This window comes from Pseudomyrmex gracilis, unplaced genomic scaffold (assembly GCF_002006095.1).
Source record: "Pseudomyrmex gracilis isolate BER0280 unplaced genomic scaffold, ASM200609v1 scaffold_26, whole genome shotgun sequence".
In the NCBI taxonomy this organism is placed as follows: domain Eukaryota; kingdom Metazoa; phylum Arthropoda; class Insecta; order Hymenoptera; family Formicidae; genus Pseudomyrmex; species Pseudomyrmex gracilis.
This window is the reverse complement of record NW_018020610.1, coordinates 78,944-96,491: the sequence shown is the minus strand read 5'-3', so window position 1 is coordinate 96,491 and position 17,548 is coordinate 78,944. Positions and strand designations below refer to the sequence as shown.

The 17,548-nt window shown below is 40.7% G+C and overlaps 1 protein-coding gene across 4 annotated transcripts in view; it reads right to left on the bottom strand.

Moving 5' to 3' along the window:
* The window catches only part of LOC109852272 (FH1/FH2 domain-containing protein 3), a 102,813-nt gene that overhangs the window by 31,188 nt on the left and 54,077 nt on the right, over positions 1–17,548 (bottom strand). For 3 of the 4 annotated variants that reach the window (XM_020423285.1, XM_020423288.1, XM_020423286.1), the window contains one exon: positions 4,033–4,091. In XM_020423285.1, coding sequence (XP_020278874.1) covers positions 4,033–4,091 — 59 coding nt within the window. Of the gene's footprint in view, positions 1–4,032; positions 4,092–11,953; positions 12,101–17,548 lie in introns of those variants that run through there. The other variant, XM_020423287.1, reaches the window with a different exon arrangement.

The following is a 17,548-nucleotide window of genomic DNA, read 5'->3' as shown; positions in this document are numbered from 1 at the left end:
GCGGCAGAGAGAGACGGCCGAGGTAGAGCGGAGCGACGGGAGAGAGAGAGAGAGAGAGAGAGAACGAAAAGAAGAAGAAAGAGAGAGGGAGAGAGATATGCAAGCAGAGGTAATTAGGAGTTCGCTGCAGGGTATGCGAAGGAGTCTCGACAAGAAGGATGTCGACGAGGGAGAGAGAACGAGCGACGCGTCTTCTAAGAATAGCGGTCCCAAGGCCCTGGGGCCCTTGGTCCCTCCGTAATCAGTGACCATATAAGCAGAAGTCCCCGTCTGACCCCCTCCCCGCGACCCTTTTTGCTCACCGTCTCTCTGTCTCCGCGTTGTATCTTCTTTTCGTTGCTAAGCAACTTCGCCGAGTCCGCTGTAATGCGCCATTGTCGCTCTCCCCCGTACACAGAGATCCTCTTTCGCTTAATTTTCATTGCGATCAATAGCGAGTCGTTGCAACACCGCACAGTGGCACAGAGAGTGCGTAAGCACAGTAATCTACTGACCCATTGCCGGATCAAAGCTCGGAAGAGGAATCTATGATAATCAGACTAATTGAACTAATTGGACTAATGGGAAATGTACAAAAACACATCACAACGATGTTGTAGCGCTCCATTTACAAGAGATGTAACGCGATAAGAAGTTATATCATATGACGCGATAGCGTAAACATGTTGCTATTTTTGTCTAGGATTATTCAATGTGACAAGCGAGGCCAACTGGCACGCGAAATTGATCCAATCTAACAAAAGCGCGAGAACAAATAAATAAAAACGATTGAAACAGTTTTAAAAAGCACAAATAATCGTGCGCTAGAAGTTACTAAATTGTATTTTTTGTTTCTTGTTAAAAAAAAGAAGAGAATTATTTACGCGATCTTTATCCGTAAGATTTTTATTGTGCAAAAACATGTTATTTGTAATTGTGATAAATCTCAGTCAACAAAAAAAAAACAATTGAACAAACAATGGCGATTACGACACTCGCACACGAGAGAAAAATAATTTACTTGTTTTTCTTTTTTTTTTTTTTTGTTTTAATTCACAAAAATTCTGCGATGATACAAGATGTGTCGCCCATTTCGAGAAACGAGCGACATTATACACATTGCGCCAAGTTGCTCGTCGTGTGCGTAATACGAACCCGCGTGTCGCGTGACATACGCGAAAACGTGCTCTCGTGGCACGCCTCGCGTGCGATGCGGTTGTTCGGCCAGCCGCGAAATATTTGTACGATATGTATCCCGAGCGAAATAGAATCGCGGAATTTCGTGGTTGCACGATGAGAGCGCACTTCGCGCTCGCTGAAGCGAAAATGAAAGGCGATTAACGAGCGTTATAATAATAACATTTTCAAAACAAGAGAATTCCATACAGGCAATATGATAATCTATTATTTTGGTATTTAGCGAATATGGGGGTTCTCTCGTGCGCGCACGAGAGAGGGTAGAAATTAATTTCGCGTATATTTCGCGTCCGTCCGGTTTTATCGTTTCAAGACGATTACGCTTGATAATCATACAATTATGTGTTATCACCGGTCGTTATACCGATAATAACAGTTTATGTCGTTCCACTTCTCTCTCTTTTTTTTTACGAGTATAAATTCTTTAACAAATATAATAATGTTTCTTCTCGTAAATAGACGACGAGATCATCGTTTCAACAGGATATGTATTTAAGCGTACGGTAAACAAAATGCTTGAAAAAAAAATAGAATTTTTTTCATTCCCGTTAAGTTTTGTACAGAAAGAAGAAGAGAGACGAGACGGAATATGAAAAAAAAAAAAAAAAAAAGGGACAGAGACTTTGCGGGGGCTGGAGGTACGCGAAGAACCGTTAAAATATGTAAAACGGCACGGTCCACTTTTGGCTCGCGCGCTCCTCCCTCTGCCCTTTTGGGACTTCTTTTTTTTCTTCGCTTATTCTGTGTACCTTCGATTATCTCTTTCACCGCGTTTTGCGGGGGGTTCAATGAACCAGGATATAAAGCCCGCAGGTGCCCGTACATAATCGTTCGCAAATTTTATTCTCTGCGGTGCTCAGCATCCGCAAAATATTTCAGCAAGATTTCTAGTTTGTGGAAAAAACTTATAACGTGAAAATTTATATGAACAAGTTTTGAGAAAAATTTAGATTACACACGCGCGAAACTACTGTAATACTACCGTTATATTTTATTTAAAACGAATAGTTAGAACGCACGGAGAACCGCACTGTAATTTCGGATATTCCGTAGTATAATTGCTGCAAACACTGTAAACACCGTTGAATTTTGGGATGTATGGCGAAACAACGATGCGAAAGCTTGATTACCTCTGGTATATAAGCAAACTTGCTGGGATGTTAACAACAATTGTAGCAACGTCTGTGCTGTCAGGAAACATTACTGAATTTATTGAATACTGACAGCTGAAACACCACCACTAGGAAATAAATTTACATTCGCGCTGTGGAAAGCCTTGAAGAAGAGTATTTGCGTTTGTTTGTTTTTTTTTTGTTATCAAGAAATCGATATTTGCACAGAGCAAATTGACTTTTTTCAACAGCTTACGGAAAACGTTTCTTAATTTAACTTAAATGGAAATAACGTGCTTCTCTGTGTAAAACTTGTTTAACAAATTAGACAAATATAAATGTCGACACACACACACATATATTTTTAGATAAATATTTTATTCACGTGTGAAAAAATTAGTTTTGATAAAAATATATTACGAAGTATATTACATAGGTATGTATCACGAAGGAATTGAGTCGAAAATTACACACGTATCAATCGCTATTTTTGGAATCACAATAAGAATTTTTACCACGAATAAAAAAGATATGAAGGGAGTTTTTTATTTGACATTGCGTGATTAAGTACCGTCTGTCATAGTCAGTGATAGATGGTTGCTGGAGCCACGATAAAGGATTAGCTTGATTTCCGCAGGTACAGCGTTCTGCACTCAGCAGCATAGTCATTACTTTGCTAATTATGAACAGACAACTCATTGTTTGCGACATTATATGATTATGTCACTGCGTTCATTTAAAAAAAAAAAAAAAAAAAAAAAAGAAATGAACTGACATTTTGATATCTAAACTCGTGTTGCGAGTGTAATTGTTTTTTAATGTTTATGTAACGTTTGCGAGAAGCGAGTAAAACTCTTTGTTAGAGTTCTACTAATTGTATCCTACGTTTCATAAATAATACAATTTATCATCTAAATTTGTTTATGTCGTGAGACAGAGAGGAATGACGTTTTTTTCCATTGCGATTAAAATATATGTATATTTTCATTAGAGAAATATCAAACGCGTCATCGCGATTAAACGAAATGTCAGTATCGCACAATCAGCACAAGTTATATTCATATTAATGATATATTGTTCGCATCTTTCGAAGCTATGATGATTAAATGTGCCATTCATTCGTAATCATCTATTGGTCGCGTTGTCACTATTACAGTTCGGTCGTTATCGTCGATAAATCGAAACAAGTGACCTCATAACTAAAATACCATGTGATTTCATACAAAACATATTTTCTATACAATCGTTTATACTGCAGTGTATGAATATATAAATGTAGAAAGATAATAAACAATATTAATATCTATGTAACTCTCACTCATTTGCGTTGTGAGAATTTACAATAAATTGATCGATTTTTAATATATAAATGTTCGCGTAATTAAAACTTAAATTAAAATCTTGGTAAAACTAGCTTCGATGTAAAATTACATTATAAAATCAAGGCCAAAGAAAAGAGACCACGTACGAGTCTTCTTAATGTAATTTAAACTCATTCCACGCTCATCCGCCTTCGTCGGCGACCATCGATGCTCCGCAACATCAACGTTACTGTTAGCAGAAGGTCGTCAACGTCGGTGAACCGAAACAAGTGACCGAGTAACTAGAACAAGACTCGACCCGACGCGCTGCCAGTTAAGGGTCGAGGAATCAGCGCGCGCGGTCGACACGGATGATCCATCCAAGTGGATCGTGGGAGCCCGTCGCGAGATTTGAATCAGGAATCCACGATGGCGGTACTCACCTATGATGGTGTGAACCCTCACGGACAGCTGGGTCCTGAGAATGATCGCGTTCTTCCGGCTGCAACAGAAAGAACAGACAATGCCGAGCCGATTAGTACGGGCGTTCTAATGCCGATCGTTGCGTGGGTTACGTATTAATATGTAATCAGAGGAAGAAGGTAGAGACGAAACGGAGAGACGGGGAGGAAGGCCCATTGCCCCAGTGAAGCGCGCGCTATTATCCCGTCCCGTCTCTGATGGCTGTTAATTAGTCGCGACCGCGAATTAATCGCGTTCGGTAATTACTTAATTAGGGTTCGGCGTGGCTGAGCGCCCTCCTTAAGCCGCGTACACACCGTGCGAACGATAACAAACTTATTGTACACAGTGTGGCGCGTGTTCTCGAATCTAGATTCATAAATTTGCGATTACAATACGTTCATTGTTCTGACGTAACAGACCACGATGACCCGGTAACGTTGTTACGACGTATGTTTCGAATCGAAACTCGAGTAACCGAAATAAATAATTTTTCAAGCAGATATTCTTAAACACTTCATCAGAGATAGAGATCATCTCCCAGACATTTTCTACATATAGGAATTCAGGTAACGGTAAAGTCATCGTGTGACGTCCTTCACGAAGTCCCTAATTTGAGCGCGAGGCGCGCTTCATCAGGTCTCGTGTACAAGCGCAACTTTACGGGACTTTGCTACGTACAAGCTACGCGCTCCGATAAATAAATTGGGTTAGAATGGCGGCGAGACTCGGCTTCTCTCCCCCGTACATATATACGCCTCACCTTGGACGGCGCGAACTTTAAGGCCCTGCGAACCTTCTCACGCCACGTCGCTGAGAAACCGCGACGACCGTGTAGACAATGGCTTTTAGAAAAAGAAGGGGAGAAAAAGAGGCGACGAGAGAAGCCCACGCCGCGATGGCGATGGTGGTGGTGGCAGCGATGGTTGTACGCGGAGGTGAAATAAAACAAAAAAAAAAAAAAAAAGAAAAAACAAAATAAAACTCGAGTATACGCTCGTTAATAATGTTTCCGCTCGTTAGACGAGGGGGAGGCGGAATGCGATTACGCGCCCTGAATTTCCCACGAATATATATGCTGGCGGTATGTTGTACCGCGACCCTTTAAAACGAGGCGATTAAAGCACAGATAATGTTAAATATTGAATTTAGTAAAAGAGTCAAATCCGCGCGCACATCGAAGAGAATAATTATAATCCTCGAATGTTTGAAGTTTGAACCAGTACTGCGCACGCAAGTGTGGCATCGAAGAGATATTAATTTTAATAATAAAACAAATGTAACATCACGGCTAATTGCATATCATGTGAAACGTGAGAGGGAGGAAGAGAGAAGAGGGAATGTTAACTCGTACAAAAGGAAAGGATTTATGATGATATTCCATTATACGCTCTTTACGAGATTAAATTACAGAAGCAGATAATAGCCATGCATGAGGATTCATCGAGCGCATAACAGCAGCCATATCTTCCAATCAATATTATTTAAGTGCTTGAATATTTCATTTTGTTAACCGATGTTGAATTAAAATCAGTTGAAATATTATCAAGGCTGAATCGCAACCTTTTTTTCCTCTCCTGGCTGCTCGGTATGTAACCATCCACTCGTTTGAGAGAACACTCTGTTCGTTGCAGCGCACGCGGAGTGATATATTGCGCGCGGCAATAAAAATAATCTCGCCGCAAAACTGGCCGCAAAAGAGTAACCATCAAAATCAAAAGTTGCGCGAACAAAATGGGAAAGTTTCGGTCCAAGTTCAATGCCACGCCGCTTCTCTTTTAAAATAAACAAGCGCTATCTTTGGCCCCGATTGATGAGCGATAACTCATTTCGTATGTATGTAGGAGTGCAATTCGATTTTTTTTCGTACGTAGGAGAGCGCACTTGCTATCCCACGGTCAACACACAGCGAAATGCATCGGTGTCGCGAATATATATATATATATATGCAATCTTAATCCTTTCTACGTTTGCGATTTTACCAATCGCCCTGTCGCAATCGATAAACGCTCGTAATTTAAGAAAACGCAAGTAATTTCAACATTGTCCCAATTTCATTATTATTATTATTATTGTAGTTGCATCAAGTTGAAATGTTTATACTTAGAAAAGAGAGAGAGAGAGATTGTTCTACAGATTCATATTTACATTCTATTATGTTTGATATAAATACTTAAGCAATTATAATTAAGTATTTTAAAACTATTAGTTAAACAGAGATTAGATAATCTACAAAAAAAATCTTCAAAATATATTCTTAAATCCGTAAGATAAATTTTCAATTTCCAAATGTTCAATGTTCTCGCGCGCATGTGAGATCGCACGGCGATTTACCGTAAAATATCTTCTCTCGAAATGGATATAACATTCTCGGGAAAACAACGCGCGGGTGTCAGAACGCGGGAAGTCGTCGAAATCTACCTGGAGGAGGAACCGGAGAAGCTCTCATGCAAATGCGATTTACCTACGGCGTGGCTACCGCCAGCGGCAAGTGCACCCCCGGGAGAACGAAAACGAAGCCGGGGTAACGTTCCCTCCTACGGCAAATGGAATGCAAAATCTCAAACGCCTGTGAGAACTTCGTCGTCCGTGTGCCGTTGGACGACGAAAGTCTCCCGTGCCGAAAGGATTTCCAATCTCTCTTAATGGCGCATTAATCGTGATTCCTTGAACGAGAGAGAGCGAAATGGCTGTTGCCTTAAACGCGATAACTTCGCCGACCGACAGTTTTCAATTGGCTAAACGACGTACTGATAGCCGGCGAAGTTGTTTTCGATATCTGTTATCGATACCTCCTTCCGTTCCTTTGCTCACGCACTCTTTAATTCAAAAGTTTTGCGCGAAGTTACGACGAGAACGAGCGCCCGTCGAGAAATCCTACGTCGAGCAATCGAGCATGAAATTAAAGATGTTCGTATTTGAAAAAGTTCTGCGGAAATGAGAAACTTAGATCTTGTTTGTGTTAATTTTTCTTTCGCGCGCGAAAAAGTTTTAATTCGAAGAGGGGAGAGCAAGAATGTATATTGATTTGGAAATAATTGTTTTTTTTTTTCACTAGCACAACACAGATGCGCGCTACGCGCACGTTGTTATTGTTTTTCTTTTAACGTGTTGTGCCAGTAAACACAACCTGTCACCGCGATTACAGCTAGTATATACGTCTTACAAACCAATACAATAAACATGATGTACATATGAGAGATGTCAGAAATAACGCGTGAAAATTAAATTCGAAAAATAGAAAGAGAGAGAAGTAAAAAAACAACACGTGACTATTACGTATTTTAGTCACGTGTCTTTAACAACGTGACTAAAGTAAAGTCACAGAGAGGAGTAGAGAAACAACACGTGAGTAAAGTAACGTGTACATGTTTACTTTTGTTTATACAAAAAAAAGAAAGTTATAAGTTACGATTCCGATAAGTTACGGTTCCATCGTCCGATTGTGAAAACGACAATCAGGGTTTATTGATTCCAACGTGCCGTTCCGAAAAGCGAAATTCGTGGATCGCGATGAAGATTAATGATAGAGATCCACCTGGATCCGGCTGAGAGAAAAAAAAAACGAACGCGTCGATATTAACTCGCCACACGACTTCCTCGCTTCGTTACACCTCAAGCTGCTCGATCCTGCCGAAAGATCAGGAGGATCATCCCGTCGTCTTTTTAACGATTTATCCGTTTGGTTGATGCGAGGTCGGTCCGTTCTCCGCAAAAAGACGCGATTGCGAAATGATACGATGCACGCGCGGAACCGCGATTTTCCCGAGCCGAGAGTTTTCAAGCGCACGTTTCCTTCGCAAAAATTATGCAACACGAAGTAACCAAATAAAATCGCTGTTACACAGGTTGCCAAGAAAGAGACGACTCATCGGCGCGATTTCAGAAGAACAGAAAACGCGCCGCGTCGCCTGGCAAGAAGAAAGTTTATTTCGCCGCAGCTGACGGAACCGAATAGTGTCACCGGATGACTTATCGAACGATTTTTCAGCAATTTTCCAATATCGAGACGTACTAACTTCTGGCGGCGCGCCAGAAATGATAGAGCGAAACAAAGATAAATAAATAACCGGCGAGAGCGTAACCGTTGCTTATTTTTACGTCGCGCGATGTATGTTAAATCTTTAATCACTGTATATTCGGAGTTAACTTATTGTTATGTACAAGTAATACGTACAAAAGATTAATTTTACACGATTTCAAACTCTGTGAATCATGTGGCATCATGCGCACCAGTGTGAAACGCGACATACCGATACCTACACCGATCTTTTCCCCTTGTATTAAAGCACCGTCCGCTGTTAACAAGCGCCCGAGTCAGCTAATATATTCCGACACATCCTCCGAGGTCGTGTACGAAAAGGGGCGAGCGTAAAGCGCGCGCGTGTTGGTCGATTAACGGTTGTACAAATAAAGCTCGTCGGCGATTGCGTAACGATCCTAGGCGACGACGCTTAAGGTCGAGTCTCACTCCCCCGGTCGAAGTCATAAATCACTTAGGAATTAACCCCTCTAATTGGTCCGCCAAGTATTTAAATCGGACGCGCATGCACACACACACACACGCGCGACCGAGAGTGCAAACACACACGTCGCGTGTGCGAGCGCGCGCGACGCGCGTTCTGCGACTTTTTTTTTTGCCCGCGTGTGAAACCGGGCGGAGGAGCGCGAGTTGCCGAGCGTAATCGCGAAACGAGCGCGATTTTCGCAGCTTTCTGGGATCGCGCAGCTAATTAGCGTCCCTCAGCCATTTGAGAGAGAAGGAGAGAAGATTGCCACCGCTAATGGAAACGACGTCTAAATTAAAGCAACGCGCATTCTCCATGATAGAAATCGCGAGGAATTTGGCTTCATGACGAGCAACAAATCGTGCAAGAATTGAAACTGCGTTCAACAAAAAAAACGCCGCCTGAATAGTAATAAAGCGTTCAGTTTGTTCATTAGCGAGGCATGCGCAAATTACAATATTCTAAACTAAGCGATAGAGCGCGTTTGGAATTATTACAAAGCTTAGTAGTTAGTGTGTTACACACGTAATACAAATTGCAATTATTTTGAGCGATACATCGCGCATTCGAAGCGCGTTTGATCGTCACATTTCACGCAATTATATCGGCGATGTCTCGATGACGATTTATATGACTTTAAGTGGATATTCTTCATCTCGTTCCACGGTTCTATTAATGAAATAATATTCAAGAGGAAATGTTTCTCCTTATCGATTTCATTCTATAAATACGCAACCATTAACCCCGTGACTCAGTTTCGAGAAACTTGTCTTCTCAGAGAATTTAGAGAGAAATAAAAAACAAATATAAGACAAAAAATAACTAGAAGATTATGTAGAGTAGAAGAATATGTACAAAAATCGTTGTAAGTTGTAAAATAATAAATATTAAACGACGTACGATATTGGATGCATTAAGAGGAAAGCGGTTGTGTAATATCGAAGGATTCTTCGAGAGTTCGATCGGGGAGGTGATCGATGATCGATAGATTCGCGTGACGGCACGTTTCCAAGACGTTGCGCCGCGCAAGCACTCGGAAGGATTCAATGAACCCGAAGGAAACGAGCGGCACGCTCTTCCCTTCCTGCCCTCGTCTTCTGGAACGACCGAGTCACGGCTTGCGATCGTGCCTCGGACACAAACGATCGACGAAACGTGCGGGAGTGAAAGTCAAGGGGGCCGACAATCGCAGCGGAATGTCATCGAATCGCGTACGAGATTCACGAGTGCGCTTCGGAAGGGAATTGACGTTGCGTCGCGTCGCATCGCATTGCATCGCATCGCATCGCATCGCATCGCGTCGCATCGCCAACAGCTGCGATATTACGTCCGGCTTCTCGTCGCTTACCGTATGACTCACAATCTTCGTGTCGAAGAAACTCTTAAGCCGAGGGAAAGACATTCTAATGCAAATAAATAAAAAAAAAAAAAAAAAAAGAAGTTTTAAGAATATGATAATTGCATCTCAAAGAAATCGCGTCGCGACGAAGTGAGAATAAAATCCTCATAGAAAGTTTCCGAGTTAAATCGTTAGATGACGCGAAACTTTCCGATGATCACAATGTGTGTGCCCCTCGGACGAATAATCTATTAGACTTTATATTCGCACACACAAGAGAGACAAGAAATATTGTTCCTCGTTCTCTTACAACGGTGCTCATCTTAAAAGTGACGTTTATGTAGGATACCAGGAAACAATTTAGACACTCATTTAAAATAAAATTGCGTGTCCGCTGACTTGCTAATTGCGGAATTGAAACAAGAAACAGTCGCTTGAAGATCCGTTAGGTACGTGAATGTGTATATAATGAATTATTAATATTGCACGTGTCGCGCAGAGGATTCTCCACATGTGAGAAAAACGGAGTAAGAAGAACCAGCGGTGATGAATGGGACATTGTGAATAAAAAAAAAAAAAAATATATATATATATATATATATACATATATGTCATTGTAATGGTCCCGCAATAAAGTCTCGTTTCTCGCGAACGACGCGAAGAATATATCAAGGTTGCTCTTATTTACTCTTGGTAGAAATTTGTTTTTTTTAATTTTTTTGCGACACCCTCTAGAGTGGTTCCAATTGCTAAAAAAATAATCCGTGAAAAAGTTCAGCGCGATCGGACGAGAAGAAAAGGAGACCTTAAACATTGAAAAAATTATTTAAATGCGTAAAGAATCGATTTTATTTGATTATCTTTCAACTTATTGATTCTTTCAATAAGGGGTTCCTTTTATTCTCATTCAATCGGGCTGAACTTTTTCACAGATTGTTTTTTTTTTTCCAGCAATTGAAACCGTTCTAAAGAGTGTCGCGAAAAAAACGCAAGAGTCGGAAATAAAAACCACTCTAATATATTACAAAACGGCAATGCGTACGTTTCGGACGTACTTACAACTACATCGGCGAAAGATGCATCGAATGCATCTGTAACTAAATTCATCTTGAATTCACCGCGATCGATCTTGCCACATAGTCCACCCTTCCGCCCTCCCCGCCCGTACATCCAATTATTCAAATGCACACCCAAACGCGCTGCACCTGTTGCATTCGAGATGCACGTCTGAGGCGTCGAATCGTCTCAAACGCGCTCTTTGCATAACTAGAACCGACTACGTAAAAAAGAATTTTTTCTCTCTTCTTAGTGACCTTCGAAGCAATCGCGCGAGTTTTCTCCATTTTTTCGATATTGCGAGAAATGATAAATGACAACGAGCTCTACATATATTGAATTTAAATAAATTCGCCGGTTCAAAAATCGAGAATTTCTCAAATAACGAAAATAGCTTAAACTCTAACGGCGCATCGTTTACATTTATGATGTAAACATCTATTTTCGAGAGACGCATATTTCAGACGAATAATGCCAGCATACACGTTCTCCGTAAATTCCTCTAGGTATTCCGGTTATTGTATCTTTCTAGGTCATAACGCACGAATTCACATCTGCTAGAAATTTCCGAATTGCTTCCTTCCACTTCAATAAATAACGCTTTCGCAATATCGTCGCGTTTCTCAATTTCTTTATACATTTCTTTATTTCAATACAAATAAAACTGTCACAGTTGGTTAACGCCACGCGCGATTAACAATTACATTTATCGATTGTAAAAACGTAGAAATATGAAACAAACAAAATAGAACAAAGAAACAAAAATGAAATACACCCGCTGTTCATTTTTTTTTTTTTGTTGTCGCTCTGTTGTACGATAAGATAAAAATGTAAAGAATTGTTTTTTTTACATGTGTGAGTTTAGTTTCAAAATAATTTCTAAGGACTTTGTTAGTCGTTTTAAAAACGTCATTGCGTTACCATCCATTGTCGTGAGATCTTAATTATGATAGTGTAAGTAAAGTGCATAAAACAAAAAAAAAGTCGACCGATATTTACCAGTCTGGCGGCATCGCGTCGCAATGTCATGTCACCAGAGTGACCCAACGATCCACTCAGTCCGAGCTCACTTTCGATCTCGCGAACGCGCAAGTGTTAAAAGGGAATCACCAACCCGTGTCGGCTCGAGAAGCGCTCTCGGCGGTGTCGGGGTCTAAGCAACGACTGGCCTGGCATCACGGGACGGTTTCTTACTGGTCTCTCCCCGCGTTCACCACAATAGAAACTGGTGGGAGATCAAAACGCTGAGTGGTCTTTGTGCCGGTGTACTGCACGCTCGTGTACGTACACACACGCACACGTAGATGTTATCATGTAATATTCGCCTGTACAATCGTCGACACGCATACGCCTCGGAAGTTATGTGTAAGCGGAATTGCTAGTATATACGGCAGACCGTTTCGCGAGTTTGCTTTGCGATTCGTCGGAATTTTATCTATAACGGGATACGCATCGGATTTGAATTGTTATCTCGCTTCTCATGTTTATTATCTCATTACTTATCGAACAAAGACTCAATTTCTTTTATTAAGTAAAAATTATAATCCCTCGATAGAGAGAAATCTTTTGTCGATGATTTCTGCGAAAAGAGATCGCTTTTTCAAAGAAGACATGTTAAATACGTCAACAACATAAAACAACGCTCGATAAATATTCGGTGGTGTTAAGAGTTAAAAATAAAAATCCCGGTATCTTGCGATATCAGTGGAAGGCATTTGATTTCTAGAGAATACGTTTGAGTTTGTAAAGACTACCGTGCCTCGAAGGAGAAGAATAAAGGTATACACTTGGGGACCCCGACCACAGTCAGCGACTGTGCAAGGGATCGCATGAGCGAACGATTCCTTTTCTTTTGCGTTTTGATTGTGCCGTGTGTGTATATGCACAATTGCAGCGTTTGGAAGCGCAATGTGAGAGTATCGTCTTACTATGCGCAGGGATTTCCCAGTGAAAAAAAGAAAGAGAGAGTGCGTTCCGTAGCATCCGGTCGGCTTTGTGACATGAAAATTCCAACGCACTCTAAGTTAAACCACTCAGGCGAAGTATCTTCAGGCACTTTGAATTCAAGAGTTTTCAAACCCGATCTCAAATACAGATCTCTTATTTTGTTTTTTTTTTGTTTTTTTTTTTTTTTTGTTCCATCTCTAGTATCTTCGCAGTCGAAATATGAAGGAGTGCGTTTCGTAAATTTCATTTTTGTAACCCTGAAAACGTCTAGTTTCTCAAATGGCTCGCGCAATAACTCCATAATTTAAGTAACGTTTAGTTTCATAATGTATATTGTATGCCAACGTTTAATTTACTTAACATGAGATCGTACGCAACGCGTACACGCATCGGTAATTACGCGCGCAATTTTGCCGGAGGTGCCTTGGGGCGCGTCAAGGTCGAGCGATTCCGCAGTTCACCTCGGCACCTCCCTAACGATTTCGCTTTTTCACTCGGAATCACCCACCGTCAATCCAACACCGATCGGCCGCGGCGACTAAGGACTCGGATTCACGCGAACATGATACCAGAGTGTATTCACGCGCGGCATTCGACCGCAATTGAAGTCGCTCGTGTTGGAGCCTCGAAAATTTGCGATCCGCAGAAATGCACATTTTCGTATTATTTTCGATTCGCGTATCTCGTCGCGCGCAACAGAATTTTTAAAAAATAATAACGCTTCAGTGAATTGACATAAAGAATAACAAGCGCACAAAGTTATTCCGATTACATTTGTAATGAAAATTTTTTTACACATTTTTTCTCTATCATTGAGATAAGAGAAAATTACATACGATCCGTGTCGCACGTTTTTCCCCCAACGGAACTCGTGTTTCATTTTTGCGATCCGCGATTAACGTTGTCTAATCAGTCTCGAGGATTTCTGCCGGACTAAATGATGCCATCCTCCATTCTTCGTGCGCGCACAGCCGCGCATCGCCACGAAAAGACTTCGTATAACGGACGGGTATACGTTCGCAGATAAAGCAACTCGTTAATCTCCGGTTGTTAGCCAAGGTGGAGAGATACATATCTCGAGGTTTCTGTTGCAGACGGATGATTCGTCGGGACTAGGTACACCACTATCGCGCGCGGTAACCGCTTCGGTTATCCGCGCGCCCGTGAGAGCGAGGGAAGTGCACGATGGAGCCAGGTGTAAGAAAAAAATTCTCGCCCCCCTCGCTACATTGAAACATGAGAAGCGTATACGAGAACATCATTCCGGCGAGAATTTTAACCAGACGATTAGTATGAAGACGCAATTATCTGAGTAAATACTTTGTTGCTAAAATAAGTAACTGAATAAAACCTTTTTTTTTTTCATCGTTATTTTATATTGTATAAATTAAATATTTAATTATTTATGTGCGATAAAATTTAATTTAATATTAATAACTCTAAACGATTGCACGTTGATCAAATTTATTCCTTTCGTTTTGAACTAATGTTTTCGCAAGTAACCCAAGGGAGAGAAGAAACGTAACTCTGCGAACGATCGCAGTGCTTAGATAGAAAAGACGCCTCCCGGCGTCGCGAATCGCTCGTTCATCGAAACTCCTAACGATTACAAATAGCCGCGATCATTAACTTCGTTACAATCCTATCTATCCGACTCCTGTAATCCATGTGTATACACGCGGAAGCATACGAATTTCATTCTGTTCTTGTTCGTTCCGGAGATCGACGGCGAATTCTCTTTTACGACTTTGCCCCGGAACGGACGCGGAATACTAAAGAACCTGAAAATGCAGGTCGACAAAACGAGGTTTCGCTTTCAAGTGTTTTAGCAAATACAGAGTGAAGAAACAATGAGAGATACCGCCGACAAGTTTTGTTCGAGTCTAAAAGTGGCTTTTGCTTTTTACATCTCGCGCTCCATGAATGAAAGCAGCGAACAAATAAAGAGCGAACGCAATTATCTAAGATGCTTCTGCCTTTCTCGAGAGAAAAAAAGAAAAAAAATTTACAAACTAATTTTTTAAAAATCTAGAGTTTTAATAATTTTATAATTTTTAAATAATCACACTTAAATGTTTTTATTTACGCACGCTTTGAAAGTTTAAACGTGGTTAGGCAATCCGAAGTCTCTATTTATCTCGATATCACTTTGCTTCAAAACAAGTCGCTGGAATGAGATTATAAAGACAAATCGAAGAACCGTGACATTGATAAGTTTTGATCGCGGTTAATTTCGAAGTCATTCAAACTCTCTAAGGATCACAAATGGGTCGGGTAAAGCAGAAGTTAGCAATGTCCTTATCTCTGCGTCTCTTGTGTGTCATTTTCCCGCGCCGGGAAACTTCTCTGACGCTTCTCGATGTTGATAACGCGCATTAATATGAAAACTTACTGCCGCAGCGGCTAGGCTAGGTTCCTCGCTTCTATTGTTGTGGCAGCGCGCGAAAACGTATTCGCTATCGTTAAGCGAATCGCCGGAGTTGCGGTCACTTTTCGTCCCCGCGATCTCGATATCGTTAATTAATCCGCGTTCCGTCCTACGTTGTTCTCGCGTTCGTATGTTAAAAAAAGAGACGCTCACCCGCCGGTTTATAAAGCGATGCGACACGCGACTGCGCGCGGCAATTAATCGAGTTCGGCCGCGCCGTAACGGTAACCGCCACGGTGACAATTAATCACGCGTCGCTAGCACAATCCATGCTCATCGATATCCTCGTCGCGTCATAAATTACTGTCTACTAATCTTCCTCTTTCCCTGCGAGGTTTTGTTCAATAAATTTGCAGCATGTGGCATATGTTACGCAACAAAAAAAATCGAATGTCAAATTACCTCATAATTACAATGACTAGAGCATATTTGTCCTCTTATCCCGATGTGATAAATACACTGTTTACATAATCCTTTATTTTTTGACAAATTCTATTTTATTTGTTCAAGTATATTTAGTTTGATTATATTTAAAAAAAAGATCAATTTAGAAGAGACGCGAAATTTAATTGAGTTGTTATAACTAGGTTGATATAATTAGCACATTTTCCTAATAAAATTTTATTCATCTTACCGGATCTATTATCTCAGCTTCAAAATCTCATTCTATTCTAGACAAGTGCGGCTCAAGTTTACGTCACTTCCGGCAACTCGTATTTCATCTAAACGTTTAGTCTTCTTTGTCTTTCGCTCATTAAAGACCGGCGAAACTATATAGTAACAAACGCGACAGAAGTGCAAACGTATCGATTCCCGTGGGGCTTCCACGAACGAACGAAAGGAACGTGTCTCGACTGTCAAGTTTCGCGTCCTTCTCGCCACCCTCCCGCCCACCATCATGGACATTGCCGCTCAATGGACAGTCCGTTCATACTCTCACGAACGATTCCACACATTCCCGAGCGACGTTGGTTACGCCGCGCTATTCTTGGCGGCGTGATGGCGCATGCAGCCGGCGTCTTGCACTTCGATGGCTCGTGCTTCCTTCCGGTGCATACAGACAGCTCGCGGACACGTGGAGGGCGTCAAAAGGGACATCCGTGAGAGGCTGAGAATGGACAAGAAGAGAGCATCCGCGATTACGCGCGCGCGCGCGTTGCATGCAAATCTATTGGGAAATTCTCTCTCTCTCTCTCTCTCTCTCTCTCTCTTCGCACATTTTACATTTTGAAATAATTTAATTAGTTAGCTTCAATTATTACTTGTTGACATTATTTAGTTGTTGTTACATGTCATAATAAATATTCTTGATAATACATATATTACACAGGGAGATGTGTCGTTGATAAGAGAGACATTTCTGTTATGAAATTGTGCTCGAAACAATTTTCTATTACATTTTAATTAACCTCGTTTCAATAATGTAACTTTTCGTGTTGCAAACAATTTAATTTTATTTAATTAACCTCTATGTTATTCTTAATCATAAATTTAATAATGTGTTCTATTGGTATAAAATACTTCTTTATTAGCAGACGGTAAATTTAGCTTTTAATTTTAACTGATAATTTGGTCCGATATATTATATGTATCTCTCTCGCCGGAGATATTTTATATTTTATATATTTCAATAACAATTTTCTCATTTGAAAATTGTACGCGATACAGTTTCTCAACTGAAATTGAACTGCTTGCCACAAAGGCAATAAAATGAACAACTTCCACAAGAACAAAGTTATCCAGAAGTGTGAGAAGATGACGTACGTCTCATCATTTATGACTACGTGAAAGAAAAATTTGGTTGGTCACTTGATAAGCCCTTCATGACTAATTTATGACTTTCTCTGATATTATACCGCGATGTAATAAGAATAATTTCGCGTATCTCATACGTGATTAAACAATTAAACGCTCACACAGCTTAAACTTCTTCAAACTTTCTAATGATTAGATTTCTGAAAAGGTCCAAGACAAAACATGTGATTTCTACGTTGACTTCACCATTATTTTCACAACAAAGTTACCGCAGTTGCTTGCCAAGTAACTTCCATTCGTTCGTTCGCGCGATTTGTTAAAAGAAGAAAAAAGAGATTGCAAAGTTCGCACTTGTATGTGATATTTCGCGCTAGCCACACGACCACTTCTTTCAGAGAAAACAAACACATATGCTTTCCTTTATCTCAATCAGTGAAAGAGATCCATTTTTTTTAACAAAAAAG